This window comes from Pongo abelii, chromosome 5, assembly GCF_028885655.2.
Source record: "Pongo abelii isolate AG06213 chromosome 5, NHGRI_mPonAbe1-v2.0_pri, whole genome shotgun sequence".
Lineage (NCBI taxonomy): Eukaryota > Metazoa > Chordata > Mammalia > Primates > Hominidae > Pongo > Pongo abelii.
In genome coordinates, this window is record NC_071990.2 from 170,539,130 (window position 1) to 170,560,535 (window position 21,406).

At 44.9% G+C, this 21,406-nt stretch overlaps 1 protein-coding gene across 1 annotated transcript in view; it reads left to right on the forward strand.

Moving 5' to 3' along the window:
- The window catches only part of SMOC2 (SPARC related modular calcium binding 2), a 220,664-nt gene that overhangs the window by 97,514 nt on the left and 101,744 nt on the right, over positions 1-21,406 (forward strand). Inside the window, exons 5-7 of the mRNA XM_054558489.1 lie at positions 4,473-4,520; positions 7,941-7,991; positions 9,944-10,018. Coding sequence (XP_054414464.1) covers positions 4,473-4,520; positions 7,941-7,991; positions 9,944-10,018 — 174 coding nt within the window. The remainder of the gene's footprint in view (positions 1-4,472; positions 4,521-7,940; positions 7,992-9,943; positions 10,019-21,406) is intronic.

Sequence of the window (21,406 nt, forward strand, 5' to 3'; positions counted from 1 at the left end):
CAGATCAAAAAACTTAAATTTTATTTATAAACGTGAAAGTCACTGTGTGTAGAAAACAATCTCTTGTCTAGCCAGAGAGGCACCTGTTTGAGCTGCCACTGACAGAGATTCCCCACGGGGCTGGCTGGCTTTCTTGAACTCCGACTCCAAGGGCACCTCCATGCCAGCACCCAGACAGGCGGCTCCGTCCCACTGCACCATTTCACACACCACCCTTTTCCACCCTTCTCACCACCCCTTGGTCTGTTCATAACTGGGAAGGGTCCTGAGATCAAATCATGGATCTGATGCCAACCTGTGAGCCCACAAGCCTCACAGGCCACACTGTGCATGGTGTCCAGGTTCCAGGACAGTGGGCTCAGGCCCTCCACACCGGCTCCAGCAGGCTCTGGCCTGAGAGAGCCCTGCCAGGTGGGCAAGCCCAGTGGGGACAGAATGCTCCTAACAGGTGGGGCTTGCAGGGGGCACTTCCAGCATCCGGAGCAGCTGCGCGTCCCTGTGGTGGTGGATGGGCTGTGTGCTGCTCTCTGCCAGCCTGTGCGTGGTCTCCTGGCCCTCCCGGTCCACTCTCCCTTTTTTTCTGGCCCATGCCTACTCACCCCTTCACTCTTCCTCAGAGAGGCCTTTCTGCTCAAAGTCAGCTCTCCTGAGGACTAAAAAAGCAGGCCCTGGATCCTGGCTCTGCCGCTTCCTAAGTGGCCCTGGGCCAGTTACTTACCCCTTTGGTCTCACTTTCCATGTCTGTATAACGGGCATGATGGCAGTCCCACCTCCCAGGGCTGGCATCTACATTAAATGACTTCAAGTCTGTGAAGGACATAGCAGGGATTGGCACACAGAGCTATATAGACATCAGCTGTGTACACAGTTGCAATAGACATTGCTTGAGTAAATTCTGTTTAATGCCCACTTCCCCAAATTGGACTAAAGTGTGTAGTGCTGCGTCCCTGCCGTCGTTTCCTGTGGACACATGACGGGTGTGTATGAGGGGGTGAGCCCAGGAATGAATGAATGCACATAAGGTGATGGCGGCGAGGGCCTGAGGGCTGCAGGCCAGTTGGTGCCCTCCTAGAGGCTGCTGTGTTTTGGATGGCTTGGTCTGAGTGGGGAGCATTGCTCTTCCGGAGGGGACCTCTCCCCAGCTGCGTGTCCAGCAGAGCACGTGGAGAGGCAGCTTCTGATAGCGCACACAGCACATCTTTGGTGAATGTTCATTGTGCACTCCTATGTGTGGGTTGCTCTGCTACGTCCATTCATCTTTGGTGAACGTCTGTCGTGCACTCCTATGTGTCGGTTGCTCTGCTAGGTCCATTCAGCTGTACTTGGTGGGTTTTCACCACACTGCCCACTCCAGAGATGAAGAAACAGAGGTTTCGAGTGGTGAAGGTGCCTGGCCAGGGGCACAGAGCTAGGAGGGAGGGACGTTTGTTCTGCTGCCCATGCCCTGTCTTCTCCCTGCAGCGCCACATCCTCAGAAATTGGCACTCTCTTTCCTGTCACCCTCATGTTGTCCTGATAAGAGGATGGGAGGGCAGGAACCTTGAGAAAAGCCTGATAGCACAGAGACACCATCTAGACCAGAGAACGCAGCCCTTGCTGTTCCCTTTTCTTTTTCTCTCGCCTCCCTCATCTGATGCTGTAAACCTGCCCCCAGGATGTGAAGTTCTCGGAAGGGGTGAGCCGCAGGCTTGTTTAGCTGCTCTGAAGGAGGACTCCCTGCAGGGAGCTGCCCCCTCACCCCTCTCACGTCTGTGCCACAGACCTCCCTCTCCTCACTCACGTGGGAAGGGCGTCTGGAAGGAGCTTATGCAAACCACTGGCTCCATCAGCATAACACCGTTCCCTCCACTGGGCTGTTCTGGCAACACGTTGTTAAGGCTGAGAGCAGCTGGATTTGAACCAAGTGCTTAGAGCTACAAGACTTAAGAGCTATTATTCCTCCCTTAAACCAGAGACGTTTCCTCACATTGTACTTTGTGGTTTCTTCCACCAGAAATTCATATCCCCATTACCACAAAACCCGCCCCTTTAGAATAGCATTTAGATGGGATGGGATCTCACAAATGGGAGCAATTCAGCTGTGTCCTTTGGAATCCAAGCTGAGGTGGGTCACTCAGCAACCTCTTTGTGTCTGTGAACAGCAAGCAGATTGGTGAGGTCCAGCCTCCCGCCCAGGGTTCACAAGGTGTTCACCGTCTGCAGACAGTGGGCGTGTCTGTCAACCCTTCTTTCTCAGCCCCCTTTCTGCAAGTACAGCCTGCAATCTTGTTTGTTATAAACACTTGGAAGTTCAGCAAATCCTTATCTCCAGAAAAATGCAATGACAGCATCAGAGTTGCTTTCTTGGGTCTGGATTTGTGTGTTTGCATGGCTCTGCTGGCCTGTGGAAATATGTGGAGCTATTTTCCCATCGTGCAGGCCAGGATCTTACAGGAAGGCAGGGGCAGGAAGGTTGGGCGTCATCTTTTCGTCCCAAGGTAGTTAAAAGGTGAAGTCAATGCACTATCAGGATCTCCTCCGATTTCTGTCTTGTAAAATATTTGAGTCATGAATCACAGAGCAGGTTATCAAGGGACACTTGGTTCTGTCTTAAAATTATCTCTTACATGTGAAGAACAAGATCAAATTAATTTTTTGTGGATTTATTTAAGTAAACACTGATTCAATGGAAGGGCCTGATGAGAAAGCCACAGTGCTGGTTGGCTCAGAGACAGAGGCTGTCTGAGGGTAGAGAATGTTTAAATGTTGGATTCTGACCTCAGCCGAAATTTTGAATTTGCAGCCTGTACCGTTCTGTCTGTACAGTGCAAACTATTTTCTTATTTCAATTGAGAAACTCTCTCATGAAAGATATTCTAATTATTAGCATATTTACATTTTCCTTACGATATTAAAACCTGCACAGAAATATTCAGAAATATTATCAAAATATGATCATTTCCCGTCAAAAGTAGAAAATACTTTTTGCCTCTTTCGGGAACACATGATAAAAATAAACTGATGACTAAGAAGCTTAAGCTCTTTAAGAAATGTGGATTTGTAAAGAGATGGTCCAAAAGGGAGAAACAAGCAAAGGAGGATTTTGAGAGCTTCAGGAGGTGGCCACACAGTGAGGTTAGCTTTGTATCCTAGGGGATTCTTACCAAGAAAAACCTTGTGTTGCAAGCCCTGGAAACAATGTAATATGTAACCAAATGGTAACAGTAACAGCTGGGAAAGAGAGAAAGGCTGGCTTTGGCAGATGAACCAGGAGAATTGTGTTCCTTTTTATCCCCTGGGGACACTAAATTCCCAAATGCGTATTATTTAGTTATTTTCAGATATGCAGCCTGCAGGGAAACCGCTGAGAACATTCCCGTGTAAATCCTCATTCAGCTTTCTGAAGTCAGCATTGTCTGATGAGTACCTGTTACAGAGGAGGGTTTGGGGTGGCTGCGCTGTGTTCCTTCATGGGAACCGTTGTCATGTGTTTAGGGGTATCTGGGCACTGCGACCTCGAGGCAGCGTCCGCCGAGAGTGCCAGAGGATGGATGGCGCCTCAAAGTTACTCCGTTTTCTCTGCCATCCAGTGAATTGCTTGTAAATTTCCTGCCACATTACTGTTGCATTTCCCAAAAATAAGATAAACATCCTCAAAATGTCATAAGCTATATTTTTAATGTGAATGTTGGTCTGTATTTCTGCCATACTCAAAATTGAAAGAAAGAAAACAAAAACAAATAATTTCAAGTTCTAAGATGTTTCCGCTGAGGAATTTTACTGGGCATGTGTATGGCTATGGGAATTCCAAGTTAATTCTAAACAGAATATTCAACTGCCAGTAAACTCTGAGAAGAACTATTTTTATTTCTCGAGTAGGTATTCTAATGATGAGGGGGAAGTGGATCCATATAGCGGCTTCAGTCTGTTGGAAGAGAAAGAACTACACTTTCTATTTGTAATATGCGTCTTTCAGCATCATATAAACATTCAAACTTGGTCACACATTAGTTAGTAGATTTTCAATACTCCACCAAAAGGTAGTTAGTTCCTCGCCATTCTCCTCTATAAATCAGAATCAAGCTGAAATCAGGGTTTTTAGTTTTCTTTGGTTGTGTAATGTCTTAAGATTTTAAAAACGTTTCCTTTTTTACCTAATTCACTTCAGTACCCCAACATGGGTATGTATGTTATGGCTATGATGACATTTTTCAGGTTAAGAGACTAATATATTGGGTTTTAAGGTCTTATATACATGTGCAACCCCTTAGCACCAGAAGTAGAAAGTAATCTTTTGTTTCTGAGTCCAGGGTCTGAGTGTTTAGGTGACAGTGTCCCCTCAGGGTACTAGACAGCTTACAGAATTTTGGTAGAACGTGCCAAAGCATGGCAAATTGGTCAAAATGGAGCAAAACTATGTACATAACTTAATTTGTGATGACCATTCAAGAGTCCAAAATAATTTCATTTCACTCCTTATTTTCCTCTTTTAGGTTCCGTAAATGAAAAGTTACCCCAACGCGAAGGCACAGGAAAAACAGGTAACTATCTTAGAATAAATGTCTATGATGATATGTAACATCTAACTTCGTGAAATAACTTCTCAAGTTAAAGTTGAAACATCCACTAGTGATGATTATGAGAGCCGAACCAGTTTGTTACTTCTGTATTCATTCAGCAATGCCATTCACTCACAATCACCAGCTCTGTTGGGCCTGTGTTCCGCTGGGGTTGCTGGTGTTGGGCCTGTGCTCTGTGGCTTGTTTTGGGACCATCAGCAGATGCTGTTAGGACCCCCTGGAGCCTCCCAGTCTGTGACTGTGGAGAGGGCTGAGGCTCAGTATTTTGGCTCCCTGTGGGATTCTAAACCATTGCAGTTATTGGGGACCCTGATAAAGATGCCTCAACTCCTCCCTACAAGGAGGAAGAGGAACAGTTTTTCTACGTACAGCAGTTCCTGCCTCTGAGACTGGTACAAATAAGAGCTGAACAGAACCCTTAACCTTAAACATCATGTCGCAGCCTGCAGATCCTGTTTCGGGTTCTGCGGGGTCTGTCACATGGCCACCATGACCCCCCGGGAAAGTCTCCATCCTCTTCTCTGCCCTTGCCTCGGCCAACAGCCTTCAGTACCAGGACACATTTCTGCTTTTCTCTTACATCAGCCTTTAAAGTCAGACGTTGTTTTCAAGATGAGAAGAAATACTTTAGTACCAAAATTTTAGGTACTTTTCTTTTCTAGTGTAGGTTACAGTGTAATGAACCAGTAACAAACAAAAATAATATAAAGACAGACCAGGCTGAGGCAGGCAGATCACCTGAGGTCAGGAGTTTGAGACCAGCCTGGCCAACATGGTGAAACCCCGTCTGTACTAAAAATACAAAAATTAACCAGGTGTGGTGGCGCATGCCTATAATCCCAGGTACTCAGGAGGCTGAGGCAGGAGAATTGCTTGAGCCCAGGAGATGGAGGTTGCAGTGAGCCGAGATCACACCACTGCACTCCAGCCTGGGCAACGGAGTGATACTCTGTCTCAAAAAAAAAAAAAAAAAAAAAAAAATCGGAGCTTTATTCAACCAATCCCTTCTGCATGTGTGGAAACTGTAGTGGGGCCCATCCCTGCCCTGGAAGATCCTTTGCAAAAAGAGTTCTGTATTACTAGGACACAGGCATTTTGGAGGGACAAGCTGGCATGAAAGTAAATGTCAGGCTTTCTGTCCAGAGGGTGCCTGCCAAGGATGAGGCAGGACTGGCTTCCTGGAAGGGGAAATATGTAACAGGTGTGAGCTGGAACAGACGAAGCCTCACAGTCAAGGAAGATAGCTCATTTTCCAGCTGAAAAATGATGACAGGCATAATGGGGACACTGGGTTGGGGGAGGGTTTATGTTCGGAAAGGAAGGGGTAAAGTTGCATAGAGCAATAGTGTGAGCTGCGTGAACTGAGTAGAGAAGATAAGGGGGTGGGCATGTCGACATTTGTAGAGAAAGGAAGGGACAATCTCATGATTAGAAAAATTAATCAAATGTGGAAAGGGAGAAGGAGATGGATCATCGTCTTTCAGAGGGCATTTCTTAATCCTGTTTATTATGATATTTATTGTACCCACTGTAAAAAAAAAAAAATCTAGAGGAATTATTACATGGCCATGAAAGTGAGTTAAGGAAAGAACACCCCCCCCACTTTAGGCCCGAATACGCAGAGGGGATACCTGGATTAAGCAACAGAGCTGGTTTCCAGACACAAATAAGACACTTCACACACTCTGATAGAGGGAAAGTAAAAAATGCACAGCTCTTCGAGATTTTTGTTTTATTTCCTTAAGGCTGACTTCAGCAGCCACCAGTGGCCTTGTTTGCTGGGACAGAGCCACCCCATCTGTGAGGGACGGGGGGCATAGAGTAGGGCCTATGATGACCGTGCTGAGGAGGGAAGTGTGGACAGGGCAGGAAGAGGAGTGGCCTCTGGTGCCCAGAATCAGGGCTGGGAGGAGGAATGGCCAGTGGGCCCATTACTCACCCTGTCCTCAGGTCACACCTGCCCTCCCTGCCTGCCATTCAGGCTGAGCTTTCAGACTGGTCTGGCCCCAGTGACTGGGGAACGGGCTGGTGGTCCCCGAGTGGTGACTTGGTGAGGCCTCAGCAAAAACACACAACAGTAATAATGTATTTGATTGTCCTCATTCCAAAAAATTTCAAATATGTTCTTTTAAGACTTTTTGTAGGTTCTTGTGTTTAAAATATGTTTCCCATTTTGTTTTATTTTCTTGGAAGAAGATTGTAAAATATTCAACCACAAAATATTCCTAGTTTATTGTTATTATCAATGTTAGACTTGGATATTTCAAATAACTGATGTTACATTTTTGTCAGTATTTTGATAGCTAGCAAACTGTTTTTGAGAGATTGCTCAATGTTAAATTTTTTTGAAAATCTGTTTTGATTTTCCCCCTAAAAAGTCTTATAAGAAACTTTATTCTTTAGACCACTGGGAAGTTCATGACTTAGTTATCTACATAAGCCTTGTATCTGGCCCTCATCTTTGCCACTTTTTCCTATATTTCAATCCAAAAGTTATTTAACAAAATGGTATAAGCAAGCTTCAGTGAAAAAAAAAAAAGGATGATCCTGAGGGCACCACAGTGCCTTGTGATTGCCTCCTGGGTGGGGCCCTGAGTGTCTGGAGAAGGACTCCTGGCTCACGGGCCCCACCATCCTGCCAGGTCTCTGAGCCATTTAAAACCTCTTTCTTTACCAGGGAGCCCAACGTGTGTGTGTCAATTAATTAAATACAGATTATTCACTTGGAAAATGCGAGTCTATGGGTGGTGCAGGGGCCTGTGACACCCCAGTCCGCCCTTTCCTCTATTTTCCGATCACTTTCGCCCTGTCCCCTCCACCCCGTGCCCCACTCACATCCTTACTTAGATTATTCCATGGCAGCAGTGGAGAGAGGGAGGGCCAGAGGTGTAGAAAGGGGTCCAGGATTCTCCAACCCTTGCCTTTCTCTTGGGGAAAACAGAGGGTGTGTTAAGAGTACAGGGCTCTGCTCAACCCCACCCCAGTCCCTGCCAAGCCCTCTTTTGTAACCTCCAGTGGCCTGAATTTATGACTTCTCTTTCTCAGGGCTAGACTTTCTTTACTCTAATTACTTTGATTCCTTCCTCATCTGCCCTATGGCCTATGATTGGTTCTGATAGTTTAGAACTGATCGGATATTTTCCACGTGGAAGTTAGGTCAGTGTCTAGCCTCGAGCATTTTAAGTAGCAGCTCACTCAAGACTGGTGTAGTCATTTCAGCCGCAGCTGCAGGCAGCATCGCGTTGGGTCTGTGTGGGGTTGCTGTTGTGGTTGATCTGTGGGGACTGAGTGCAAGTCCTCAGCATCCACCCGTATGCACACTTACTTAACTTACTCTCATAATTGTAGTCTCCTTGCAAATCTTTTCCGTTCTGAATTCAGATGATGCCGCAGCTCCGGCGTTGGAGACTCAGCCTCAAGGAGATGAAGAAGGTGAGCTGGGGCGGGGATTGCACAGTCTGGGTTGGGGAGGAGCGCGAGGGACGTGGAGCTGGGAAGTGGAGCGAGTCATCTTGTTAGAGCTCCGTTCAGTATGGAGTGTAACATGCCAGACACAGAGAGAAAACACCACATGATCTTACTTATATGTGGAATCTATTTAAAAAAAAACAAACAAAACTCCAACAGTGAGAAGAGGGAAACAGCAAGCCGAAAGGTGCTCACCCAGGGTAGGGTAGGATGGAGAAAATAGAGAGATGAGGTCAGAGGCTGCAAAGCTGCAGTTATGTGGGATGGACAAGTCCACACATCCAGCGTACAGCACGAGGAATCTAGTTAATGATGAAATGACAATGGATGGCATACCATACATCCAGCACATAGCACGAGGAATATACTTAATGATGAAATGGCAACGGATGGCATAGTAAACATTTCCTAGCCACACACCCGTGAAGTAACTGTGAGATGCTGGGAATGTGAATTGCTTGGCTGTAGAAATAATTTCACTGGGTAAATGTGTATCTAAACATCATGATGTTAGACAGGGATAAGAGAGCAACCTCAAGCAGAAACGGATTGTGTGTGGCCATGTCCAGCCTTATGAGGGCACCCACTGTTTTTCCTGATGTCTTTGGAGCGAGGGATTTTCAGATATTGCCATGGCGCATTCTCATGAGGGTTTTGTTAAATACACATTTCTAAGTTGAAATTTTACAGTTTGGATAATATAAAATGTACGGCCATTTTCCCCGTTTACATTTCACGTCTTTACAAGTGGTCATAACAAGGATAGATTTCCTGTTTTTACCTTTAATACATTGTCTTAGGTATTTACCAGTGTATAAAAATTATCAGGTCAAAGGGGACCAGGGTTTAAAGGCAAAGTGTAAGGAACACACAGTATGAATTAACAAAACCTTAAAATGTAGAACTGCATTATGCTTTGCAAATAATAATAATGACTAATGCTGCGTGGTCCTAAGCGCTACACAATGTGTGATCTGCTGCCAGGAGTCCCTGGACCTTCTGAGTGCCCTTCCGCAGATGAGAGCCCTGTGGCAATTGACCCAAGTCCATCTGGGTGTAAATGGCAAATGGCATTCAAACCCAGATGTCTTCTTCAGGGTCTGTGCTTTCAAGCACTAACAGTGACCTGCACTACATTCCTTTTTTTTTTTTTGTGAGACAGAGTTTTGCTTTTGTTGCCCAGGCTTCTGGAGTACAATGACGTGATCTCAGCTCACTGCAACCTCTGTCTCCTGGGCTCAAGCGATTCTCCTGCCTCAGCCTCAGGAGTAGCTGGGACTACAGGCACTTGCCACCACGCCTGGCTAATTTTTTTTTTTTTTTTTTGTATTATTAGTAGAGACGGGGTTTCACCATGTTGGCCAGGCTGGTCTTGAACACCTGACCTCAGGTGATCCACCTGCCTCGGCCTCCCAAAGCGCTGGGATTACAGGTGTGAGCCACCATGCCTGGCCCATTCAATATTATTTGTTAAACAAGATTACTACAAAATGGGTGTTCCTGAAAAGTTTCAGGCAAAAGTTATACTTCACATATTGCATTTTATAATGAATCTTTCAACTGAGTAAAAACATTGTATGTTATGTGAATAGCCATTTTAACTACACAAGGATATATTTTTGTACACTGGGTATTTTTCTAAAATCTGATTCTTTTAAAGTGAATTCTGTCTAGACCCAAAGAGCTTTTAACTATACTTTTGGATAGAGAGAAGAATGCCAAAAATATTTTAAATGTATATTATGATTTCCTTTAGTCTCAGGCATATAATCATTGTAACTATTTCTTTACAAATGTACAATGTGTGTTATGTTTATTTATTTTGGCTGTTGGACTACTTGCTGCACTATGTAACTAAGGAACATTGTGCTTTCATGATGAATTAAAAATGCTTGTCATTTCATTTTGGTTCATAGATATTGCATCACGTTACCCTACCCTTTGGACTGAACAGGTTAAAAGTCGGCAGAACAAAACCAATAAGAATTCAGGTAAGATGCTGCCTGATGTCACTTTGTAAGGAGTGATTTAATAGATCTAGAAAATGATGGGTTTTTTTGGAGTTAAGTGTATTGTACAGTTGACCCTTGAACAACACGAGGGTGAGGGGTGCAGTCCTGGCACAAACGTCTGAGGATAACTTTCAACTCCTCCCAAAATAATAGCCTCTTGTAGACTGGCAGCCTTACCCATAATACAGTTAGTTAACACATAGTTTGTATGTTATGTGTATTATATACTGTATTCTTACAAAAATAGAGAAAAGAAAATGTTATTAAAAATCATAAGGAATAGAAACTTTATTTTACTATTGATTACATGGAAGGGGATCATCATAAAGGTCTTCGTTCTCCTCATGGTCTTCACGTTGAGTGGGCTGAGGAGGAGGAAGAGGAGGAGGGGCTGGCCTTGCTGTGATGGAGGCAAAGGATAAATCCTTGTAACAGTGGACTCATGACATGAAAACCCTGTTGTTCAAGGGTCAGCTGTAAATATTTTCACTTGGTTACTCAGTCATGAAAATAATTCTTATTATTTGATCACCAGCATATATTTTAAAATTTGGCATTTTAAAATTAAATTTTCTAAATTCTTTAACAGATTTCTCTGTAGATATCAAACAAACTATAGCTTTAGTTAATAAGTAAATAATTATAAATTTGCTTTTGACCTAATTTCAGAGATGTTAAAACACTTTGCTAATTTAGTTTAAAATCCTCCAAATTGTGTGCATTTTGTTCGCTATAAAGCAGTGTTTGAGAGAACTTTCTCCTTTTAAAGCTTACTATTTTGACATTTTGAAGACCAGTAATGGGTTGCTTCATCTTTGGTTAATGATTTTGACTGTTTTCATGGAAGCGGGTTTGTTCTGTAATTTTCATTTAGGCTTTCAGTTGATTGCTTGTGTGTTTCTCATTGCCTTTTCAAATAAGAATTTCACAGATTCTTACTGAAGGGAAGCAGCTATGTAGGTTTAAAGTAGTTCAGCTGCTGAGGAAATACAGCGTTAGTAACAGCTTGAATTTTCTACGATCAGCTTTGGGTGAAAAAATTGCAAACATTCACAGAGGCTGCTTATGCATTAAAACCTTATCTGTGGTTATGCATCCATATATTCTTCTGCTTACAAAAAAAATCAAAAGGTTTATTAAAGTTCAGGATACTAAGAGTGGTTCGATTCTCCCTTCACCCACCTATGCCTCTTATAGACCCAACCTAAAAAGGACCCTTGAGGGAAGTGCCTGAGTCCCCTTAAGCCAGCAGCCACCTCAGAACCCCATGGCGAGTCTATGGTAGGCCCGTCCACTGATTTTCACCTGCAAAGCTAGCGCGGTGCAATGCCAGATGAGCTGGTACAGGTCCAATGTCTAATTTCTGCCTCATGATGCTCTGAAATCACTGCCTCCAGCCCCGGAGTCTTAGCTGTGTGGCATCTTCTTGTTACTTTACCCTTCTGGGCCGAGATGTGGAAGGGCAAACCCCAAAGGCCCCCCACCATCTACAGGCACACATGGCAAAAACATTTAATACCTATTCATAACATTTTTCTCAGAAATGCTTGTTATAGATGAGTTTTTCCTATTATATGGAAATATTAATCTCTTTACATGTCTCATGAACTTTTGACGCTGGGTTTTGTTCAATTTTGTCACCCCATTTAAAAAAGTTATTTTGATTTATTTCTGTTTCATACAAATTTGTATATGAGAGATTAATTAAAACACTGTATGTTTCAGGTTTACTGGTTGATATGGTTGGGCGTTGTGTCCCCACCCAAATCTTATTTAGAATTGTAATCCCCATAATCTGCACATGTCAATGGAGAGAGCAGGTGGAGATAATTGAATCATGAGGGCGGTTTCCCCCATGCTGTTTTCATGATAGTGAGTGAGTTCTCACGAGATCTGATGGTTTTGTAAGGGGCTCTAACCCCTTCGCTGGGCACTTCTCCTTCCTGCTGGCTTGTGATGAAGGTGCCTTGTTTCCCCTTCTCCTTCTGCCATGATGGTAAGTTTCCTGAGGCCTCCCCAGCAATGCTGAACCATGAGTCCATTAAACCTCTTTCGTTTATAAATTGCCCAGTCTTGGGAAGTTCTTTATAGCAGGTTGAAAATGGACTAATACATTGGTAGATCTTGAAAACCATTGAAGAATAAATATGTTAGCACCTAAACTTAATTTGACATTCTTGTAAATGATTTTACTGGAAATATACTTTATTTTATTTATTTATTTATTTATTTTGAGAGAAAGTCTTGCTCTGTCACCCAGGCTGGAGAGCGGCAGCGCAATCTTGGCTCACTGTAACCTCCGCCTCCCAGGTTCAAGCGATTCTCCTGCCCCAGCCTCCTGAGTAGCTGGGACTACAGGCACCCACCACCACACCCAGCTAATTTTTGTATTTCTAGTAGAGACAGGGTTTCACCATGTTAGCCAGGCTTGTCTCAAACTCCTGACCTCAAGTGATCTGTCTGCCTCAGCCTCCCAAAGTGCTGAGATTATAGGCGTGAGCCACCATGCCAGGCTAAGAAATATAAATATACATTTTTTAAGCCAATGTAACCATTTCAGCCTTCAGCAGATTAAGCTCCATGTAAACCTGTGGAAGAAGAGCATTTCTGTGTCTCACCTCTCACTTGCCACTTGCAGATTTCCAAGACTTCAAGTGACCTGCCAATTATAATTAACCAGTAAAAACTGAGCAGGCTTTTGGTATTTAGTGGGACTGAAAATAATGTTTTAGGAAATTCCAGTTTACAGAAGTTACCCTACACTATAATTTGATTTAAGTCAGCCAAGATGAGTGGAGCATGAAAAGATGGCATTGAGTTGATTTACAGACACGGGGCATGAAGCTACTGGACTATGTTTGTGTTTAATACCAGTTTTCTAGCTACATGTTGTTTCTGAGGGCCTGAAGAAACACCTAGTTGGTATTTTAGGACACTAAAAATAATATTTAATTTATTAAGTTTTAACAATGAAATGACAATCATAGGATATATATAATGACCACTCTTATTGAAATTTCAAATATCAGAAGAGTGTCATTTATACTTAATTTTAATTTTTAAAATACACTTTTACTTGTAATCATCTTTGGTAGACGTAGACACATTTATTTGAGAAAATGTAAATAATTTTTGATAATAATTTGGGTATTTAAAAAAATTTATCTAGCTTGTCAGTACCTTGTCCTGTTTTTTTTATAAAAAAGGCCAAACTGAAAATGCGTTGCTTTTTGTTTCTCTGATGTTTCTTTATATCAGCTAAAAGTAGTATTTTCCCATGAATTTGTATGAAAATAATGTGACTTTTGTTACCGCAGACATAGAATATGGTTGCCGTGCACCCAAATGCCCATGTGCACACTAGCAAGATGTGGTCACATATGCTTTGGAGCATGTAATGATAGTAGTTTTTTAAAAGGGACTATTTTTACAAAGGAAAATAAAATACTTCTACTTTGAAAATTTGCACGTGGTAGCAACACAGTAAAATCATGCCTCCTGTGGGGTTTGAACCAAATTGGGATCTGTAAGTCAGGCAGAATTCCTTCATACCCAGGCCAGATTGGATTTAGATTGGCAAAGACCCCCCTCCACCACCACTAGCCTGTTGCTCACCCCAGGTCCCAGGTCCCAGCAGAGAGCCCACTGAGGGTGGCCCCTCACTGTCCTCTGAGATGCTCTGCAGGAGGTGAGTGAGGGCACTTGAAAACTTGCACATAGTAGCTACACAATAAATATGCATTAAATTAATAAAGATTTGTACCAGCATATGTTCCACGGGCCCTACTGTAGCATCATTACTCTTTTTAAAACAAGCTGAATGAAACAAACAAAATAACCAAATTGATACATAACTGGAAAAGAGAATCTAGGCACCCCTAGAGGTTGCCTATTAGACTTATATTAATTTAAATTTAATAAATATATAAGTCAAACATTCTCTTGGCTCATTTAGTAAGAAAATCATCACTTTCATCATGTGAATCATATACATTAAATAAACGAGTAAAATCTGAAGTCGCCTGTTACTTAAAAGTGCATTACTCAGTTTTTCCCATCAATATAAAATTGTGTTACTTCTTTTACTGTCTCAAATCATCTTTGTTTTATTACTCTTTTCATAGAAGATACATAAACTAGTTACAAGATTTTATCAGATAAGACATTTTGTAAGATACAGTCTTTTAATTATGTAAGATTTAAACAAATGTAAATCGAATTAGTACTCTTCCCTACTGGCATATTAAGTACTTTCTAGATTTCTGCCTGATTTCCTTTAAAACCAATCTAAAATATTGAAGAGGAGACTGCAACTTCTTTTCTTACTTGAGCCAGCTACTAACATCTTCACAAAATAACAAACACTCTTCATGAATTACAAACACTAAGGTGCTTAGGGTTCCATGACCCATTCATAATAAAACACATCCCCTCTAGACAGAAAAGCATATGATCGTGGCATGTCAAAGCCAAGGAGGGCTCTATCTCTGGGGCAAGGAGGCATCCAGGCTCACGGGACAATTTCCGTATCACGGTTGCCATTTGCCACCATTTGCCATAGTGACGTGACCCATGGGAAAGAGTGCTCAGAAATAATGGGAAGACAGAGAATGTGTGGAAGGCCAGCTGTCTCACATTTTGGTAGGACGATTATTCAATGGGACGAGTTGGTTAAAACTCGCATTTGAACTGCGTGTGCTGTGCACAGTGCCCCTTCCCCACCAGGTATCAGCGTTTTTCATATTTTGGTAGGAGGATTATTCCATGGGACGAGTCGGTTAAAACTTGCGTTTGAACTGCATGTGCACGGTGCCCCTTCCCCACCAGGTATCCGTGTCTTTCACGCACAGTGAGGCTGCCATCATGTTGTTTTCAGGTGCCATAGTCTCCCACAAGACGGGGGACCAGATAAGCCCCATCATACTATACTTACTCTATGCAGCTTTCTTAAAGTCATGCTGAAAAACTTGTCTTGATTTCCATCAGTTAATTACCACCTTGGGGTATCCTACTACTATTATATAGAGCACTGAAGAGAACATGGAAGAAAGAAGAAATAGGTGCAGGAGCTCAAGAAGCTTCTTTTAAGATTCTGCAGAAACTTTTTTGTACTTAGGAAGTTAGAAGCATTCTGCTGGGCTCCTGGGCTCCTGGGCAGCCTGCCCCTGGAAGGGGTGGGGGTGGAGGGGAGGGGCACGGAGGCCCCCGTCTCAGGCCTGCACAGGCCGTTCTGGGACTGCGTGTCCTGGAAGACCTTTCCTGATTATCAGGACACAAGGCCAGACGTGGGACCACACACAGTCCTCGGAGCTGGCAGCCAGACTTTGTGGCTGGCAATTAAAGGCAATTTGGTGTTCGTGGCCCGCTGGCAAGGTGAATTTGGTTGCTTTCCTTAACACCACGTGCCCAATTCCTGATGGAGCCATGCTGCCACAGGGCTTTGCCACGTGGGGAGACGCTCAGGTCGGCTGCTTATCTACATTCTGTGTTTTGGGGACCTCATTTGGTTCTGAAATGGGTCTCACTTTGCCCAAGATGCCGGGGGCATCTGCTGCTGGGGCCCCTCTCACCACAGGGCGTGTGCTCCCTCGGGCACGAGTTCTCTCCGGCATTTTTGAAAGGCCTTTTACTGTGATATCAGTGAAAATGAAAGCTGAAGCAGTGCCTGATAAAGGGGGGAAGTGGATTTCGCCAAGTGGGCCTAGCTCCTCCCAGCGTTTGCACAGCGCTCGCCTGCAAGCACAGCGCAGGGCTTCCCTGGGCCAGCTCTTGGCTACTCTTGGCCTCGCCCTCAGGTCGGGACTTTCCTTCTTCGGTAACATGTTTCCACCGGGCCTGCAATCATTAGCCAGCCGGGATGAGACTAAGTGGTTAAAGGCTATTTCATGTTGGAGATTTAAAAAAACACATATTGCAAAAGCGGTTCAACACGCGGAGAAATTCACCCACTCTTGTCTCCACCCGTCAGATATCCGGGGTCCTGTGACCTGGGATCCTGGGGTTGGCTGGTTGCGAAGCAGAGTGACGAGGAAGACGGAAGAGCTATGTTACCACGCAGCTCCCACCCCACCAAGCTTCCCACCAGGGGCCAAGCAGGGAAGCCCTTACCTTCCCGTCGCCTGCACAGAGAGGCTGGGTGCTGGCTCAGCCAGCCCAGGGAGCTCCTTCTCCCTCTGCCAGCACCCTGCTCCCCGTGGGATTTGGGATGGACGTATGGAGTCCAGGTCCGCATGTTACAAGGTCCCACTCATAGCTTGCACTGTGTAACCTAAATCATGCCTCTTGCGGGGTTTGAACCAAATTGGGATCTGTAGCTCAGGCCGAATTCCTTCAGACCCAGGCCAGATTGGATTCAGATGGGCAAAGACCTCCCAGCAGCCTGCAGCGGGGAGTGGCCGCCCGGACACACCTTCGCTTTAGAGGAAGGGTGGAGGCCCCTTGAGCTTGATCCTCTCCGCCCTGAGCACCTGTCTCTGTTGACCCCTCTCGGCCCTGAGCCCCTGTCTCCTGCGCGGTCCTCCTAAGGCCGCGGCAGCACCGGGCAGTCCCATACCAGCAGGGTGGGCGGCTGCTGGGTGGGTCGGGTCCAGTCACCGCTGGGGGCAGCGTGTGGACGAGGTGGACGCTGAAGTCAGGGCCTCTGAGCGACACCGTCCTCGCTGTGGCGGGGTCCAGGCAGGCCTGGGGCCTCGGGCCATGCGGGTCTCAGCCCGAGGCGTCGTCTTCAAGTCCAGGCCTTCCCTGCACTTGAGACCCCCTCCAAGTCCAGGCCTTCCCCTCCCCACACGGGGACGCTGAAGTGTTCCCGGGGGTCCGCGGCTGTACGGGAGGGACGGAGGGACTCAGGTGGGAGTCCCAGCTCCGAGGGCGTCCGTGGCCTCTCCCGGCTGGGGTGGGGCTGCCCACAGGACTCTCCCCACGCCCACACTCGGGAACCAGGGGAAGCTGCGGGCTCCTTTCCTCCAGCGTCCTTGAAGCCAGCATGGGGTGCTGGAGCGGCCTCGGGATGATTAGCTTTTAAGGGGAGTCCGGCTCTGCACTCTCGGTCCCCAGCAGCCCACCCCGCGGCCCCCGCGCCTCCCCACGCGGGAAGCTGTTCCTCGTGGCCTCGCAGACTGTGCGGGCCCCGGGCACTGACGCCTCATCTCCTTTATTTCACATCCCACGCGGGCACTGGAGGCGTCTGTTTCCTGCCTCCTCCAAAGCTCTCCCAAAAGCCCAGGGCTGTTTGAGGCCCCCAAAATGCGCCTTGGGATCTTTTTTTTTTTTTAAATTATACTTTAAGTTTTAGGGTACATGTGCACAACGTGCAGGTTTGTTACATATGTATACATGTGCCATGTTGTTGTGCTGCACCCATTAACTCGTCATTTAACCTTAGATATATCTCCTAATGCTGTCCCTCCCCCCCTCCCCCCACCCCACAACAGGCCCCCGTGTGTGATGTTCCCCTTCCTGTGTCCATGTGTTCTCAATGTTATTTATTTATTTATTTATTATTATACTTTAGGTTTTAGGGTACATGTGTGCAATGTGCAGGTTAGTTACATATGTATACATGTGCCATGCTGGTGTGCTGCACCCACTAACTCGTCAACCAGCATTAGGTATATCTCCCAATGCTATGTGTTCTCATTGTTGTGTTAGTTTTTTTTTGTGAGCTGGGGAGAACATAGAGGCCTCCAGTTTTGTCATCTGTGAAATTCCTCCTCCTGCTTGGGAGAAAAATGCCTTCCTCCCTAAACCATTAAAAACAGTTCTGTTCAATGTCCAGGAAGAGCCCTTGATGTTCAGGACGTCCCGCAGTTCATGGAGCCCCTCAGCGGAAATACTTCTTTGCTTTATTTAGGGATGATAATTTTTGTTTTATCGCACATATATTAAAATTAGTGCCAAAAGATAATTATCTTTTGATTCTGCCTTAAATCATGCTAAAATGCATTCCCCATGGGAAAATGATACAAATTATATTTTCTTTTTTTATTTCTAAGTTTTTCATGTTTATTCTGTTTTTCAAATATGACATTACACACACATCAAGACACCAATTAGATTTGTAAGTTATTAATTTTTGGTCATTTGAAGAGATTAAAAAATGCTAAATTAAAGCAAATACCACCTCATAAGTGTAGACTGTAAAGTGTATTGTTTAAAAACATTAATTAACTTACCAAAAATATGCATAACTAAATGTATCCAATTTTCATAGTTATAAAAGGTTTTAATTTCAATCATATTTGATTCTCAGATTTCAATATTCAATCACACTGTGGTTAAGTAATCAGAATGAAGCTTTTCAACGTAAGTACAGAAAGTAGTAATACAAGCAAACCCTATCTGAGTGGTTTGGAAACACACACCAACACGTGTACGTGCAGGCCTTGAGCTCTCACCATGAAAGGAGGGGTATTTGCCTTACTTCGTTTTCTAAATATAAATGACCTTCAACTTCTCCTTGAACTAATGAGGTCTGATGTTGACCTCATTAGTGCTCATGGGTCTGATATTGACCTCATATGATGTTCATGAGGTACCAGGCAAAGCACTGTGTGTTCTAATGCATCATAGAAGCTGATTCTTAGAATAGCCATGTGAACTTGGAGCTGCTTGTCTCACAGGAAGTTCATGTTTCAAAATCTCTAAGTGGCTGAGGCCAGGATTTAGCCCAGAGTTGTGATTTCCAACCTCCTCCCTCGGCATGCAGGTTGACAGGCACACTCAGTTCCAGAGCTGCTGGCCTCTGGGGCACCTCTGAGGCTGACAGTCTGGGAGAGGCCCCATGGCACACACCTGTGAATGCTCCCACTCCCAGTGATACTCCACCAGGCAAGGGACGTGGCTTCAGAAGCGATCTCATGGTGAACAGCACCAGCAGAAGCTCTCTCACGCTCACAGATGGGGCCTCCAAAGTGAGAACCAGGAGAGCAGCCGTGTCTCCACCCTGGACCCTGCAGGCAGAGCCGCAACCTTCTCATTTTCTTATTTAGGAGGGACCACGTCAGGCATGGGGAGGAGATGGGAGAGTGGTTGGCGTCATGTACCGTGAAGGTGCATTAGGACACTACCTGCCCTAGGAACCATCTTTTCTGCACGAGGGAACACAGTGGCTGGAGAGATATTAGGTGTGCTCACTCCTCCTCCTGCATGCCGTCAGTCCCCCTGGAACCTTTCTTCCCATCGAAGTTATTGTTGCTGCTGCTTGGAACCTCCCTGGTCCCTGGGAAGGACAGAAGGGGGGCCTGGGCTGGTTCTTGGCCCCCACTGTGTGATCCTGATCAATGCATTTTACCTATCTGGGTTTCAGCATCTCATCTTTAAAATGGTAATGGTCAGACCAACCTCCCAGAAAAGCCCCAGAGCTCAGTCTGGTTGGATGCACCAGTGTCCACTTGGTGTCTAGGAATGGAATTAACTTCCAGGTGTGCACATCGAGCTTGGTACTGGACTCGGCAAATAGGAGGGATTCAGGGCATCTCTTGAGGCTCTTCCCTGAATGTGTGTGTGTTTGTGCGTGTGTGCGCACATGCGGATGTGTGGGTGTGCGTGTGCACATATGTGTGTGCATGTGCGTGTGCGTGTGTGTGCACATGTGTATGCATGTGTGCATGTGCGTGTGCGTGTGTGCGTGCACACATGCGTGTTTACTGTAATAGTAACTAGTTTTTTGAGAAATCAGGTACTGGAAATCGTAATGACAGGATTAATAGGACCAAGATTTACCTGTTGCTATGAAATTTGTGTCTTGTCGTGATTACAGATTTGGCTTGAAGCATAAACTGAGTGAAATATCTCTTTTTGCTGTTCACACTTAAGAACAGTAACTTAGGGCCAGGTGTGGTGTCTCATGCCTGTAATCCCAGCACTTTGGGAGGCCAAGGTGGGTGGATCACCTGAGGTCAGGAGTTCGAGACCAGCCTGGCCAACATGGTGAGACCCCATCTCTACTAAAAATACAAAAATTAGCTGGGCATGGTGGCGGGTGCCTATAATCCCAGATACTCAGGAGGCTGAGGCAGGAGAATCGCTTGAATCCAGTAGGCAGAGGTTGCAGTGAGCTGAGTTTGCGCCACTGCACTCTAGCCTGAGCGACAGAGTGAGACTCTGTCTCAAAAAAAAAAAAAAAAGAAAGAAAGAAAAGAAAAGAAAATAGTAACATAATAGAAGAGATTTCACTGTGATTCTGTTTCCATATGGTCTTCCCATCACTTAGACCCACAGATAATTAATATGGCCCATGAATAATATGACCCTTTGGGAAATGACTCATGTGGTCGCACTAAGATGAGAATTCCTGCCTGCTCTTGCCTGCCAGCCAAGGTGCACCCACCAACAGCGTCTCCTCCAACTGCATCTTGTTCTATCAACAGCAACCCTCTCCCTAGCTGTGAGCAATTAACGATTTATGTCGGGTGACTAGTAAAGAATTTTACCAGCCCCCCTAATATTTTTACCAGTCCATCCTCCTTTGAGAAAGGACAAAGTTCATACAATTAATGAAATCATCTTTCTCTGTAGTCACTCTTATCAAGTGCTGATTGATGAGGACTTGTTTGCCAAGCACGATGCATTACTATAGTTACAATCAAGGCAATGACTGCACTGAGAGTTGAAAAAATGTGAATGCATTTGCTGAGGAATTTTATTCATTCCCCAGGAATGGTGTGGTGCATGAATGTGCACATGTGTATGTGTGTAACCACACATGTACTTCATAATTATTTTTCTCTAAAAAGACAGCTTTATGTTTTTAATAGAGGCAACCTTTTTCCTTACCTCTGTTACTTTATATTTATCATCTTTCCCCTTTTATGTACCTGCAGCCTACACTTGTGTCTCAGATAAAATCTAGTATAGACATGTATCTCTCTGCTTTTGCCTGAAAGTCACATTAGTAACTAATGCCAGAATACGTCACGTCGGGCTATTGTGTTTCAGATGAAAGGGCAAATGAAGAAGTCATTTCAAAAGCATTGTAAAACATCTTCTTCAGTTATATGTTGCATCCGCATCAAAACACAGAACGTTTAAGTGATGTAACAGTTATGTTTACTGACAAACAGTCTTGAAGGTAATATTTATTTTTTAAAACTCTTTCAATAACTGAAGAAGAATGCGTCCTCTGTGCCCACCTTTTTGGCCGTGAGACATGAGGCTTTCACTGCATTCTCGGAGGAGGTGTCATTTTCCTGCCCTGAGACACGAGGCTCTCACTGCATTCTTGGAGGAGGTGTCATTTTCTGGCTCTGAGACGTGAGGCTTTCGCTGCATTCTTGGAGGAGGTGTCATTTTCATACCCTGAGACACGAGGCTGTCACTGCATTCTTGGAGGAGGTGTCATTTTCTGGCTCTGAGACGTGAGGCTTTCGC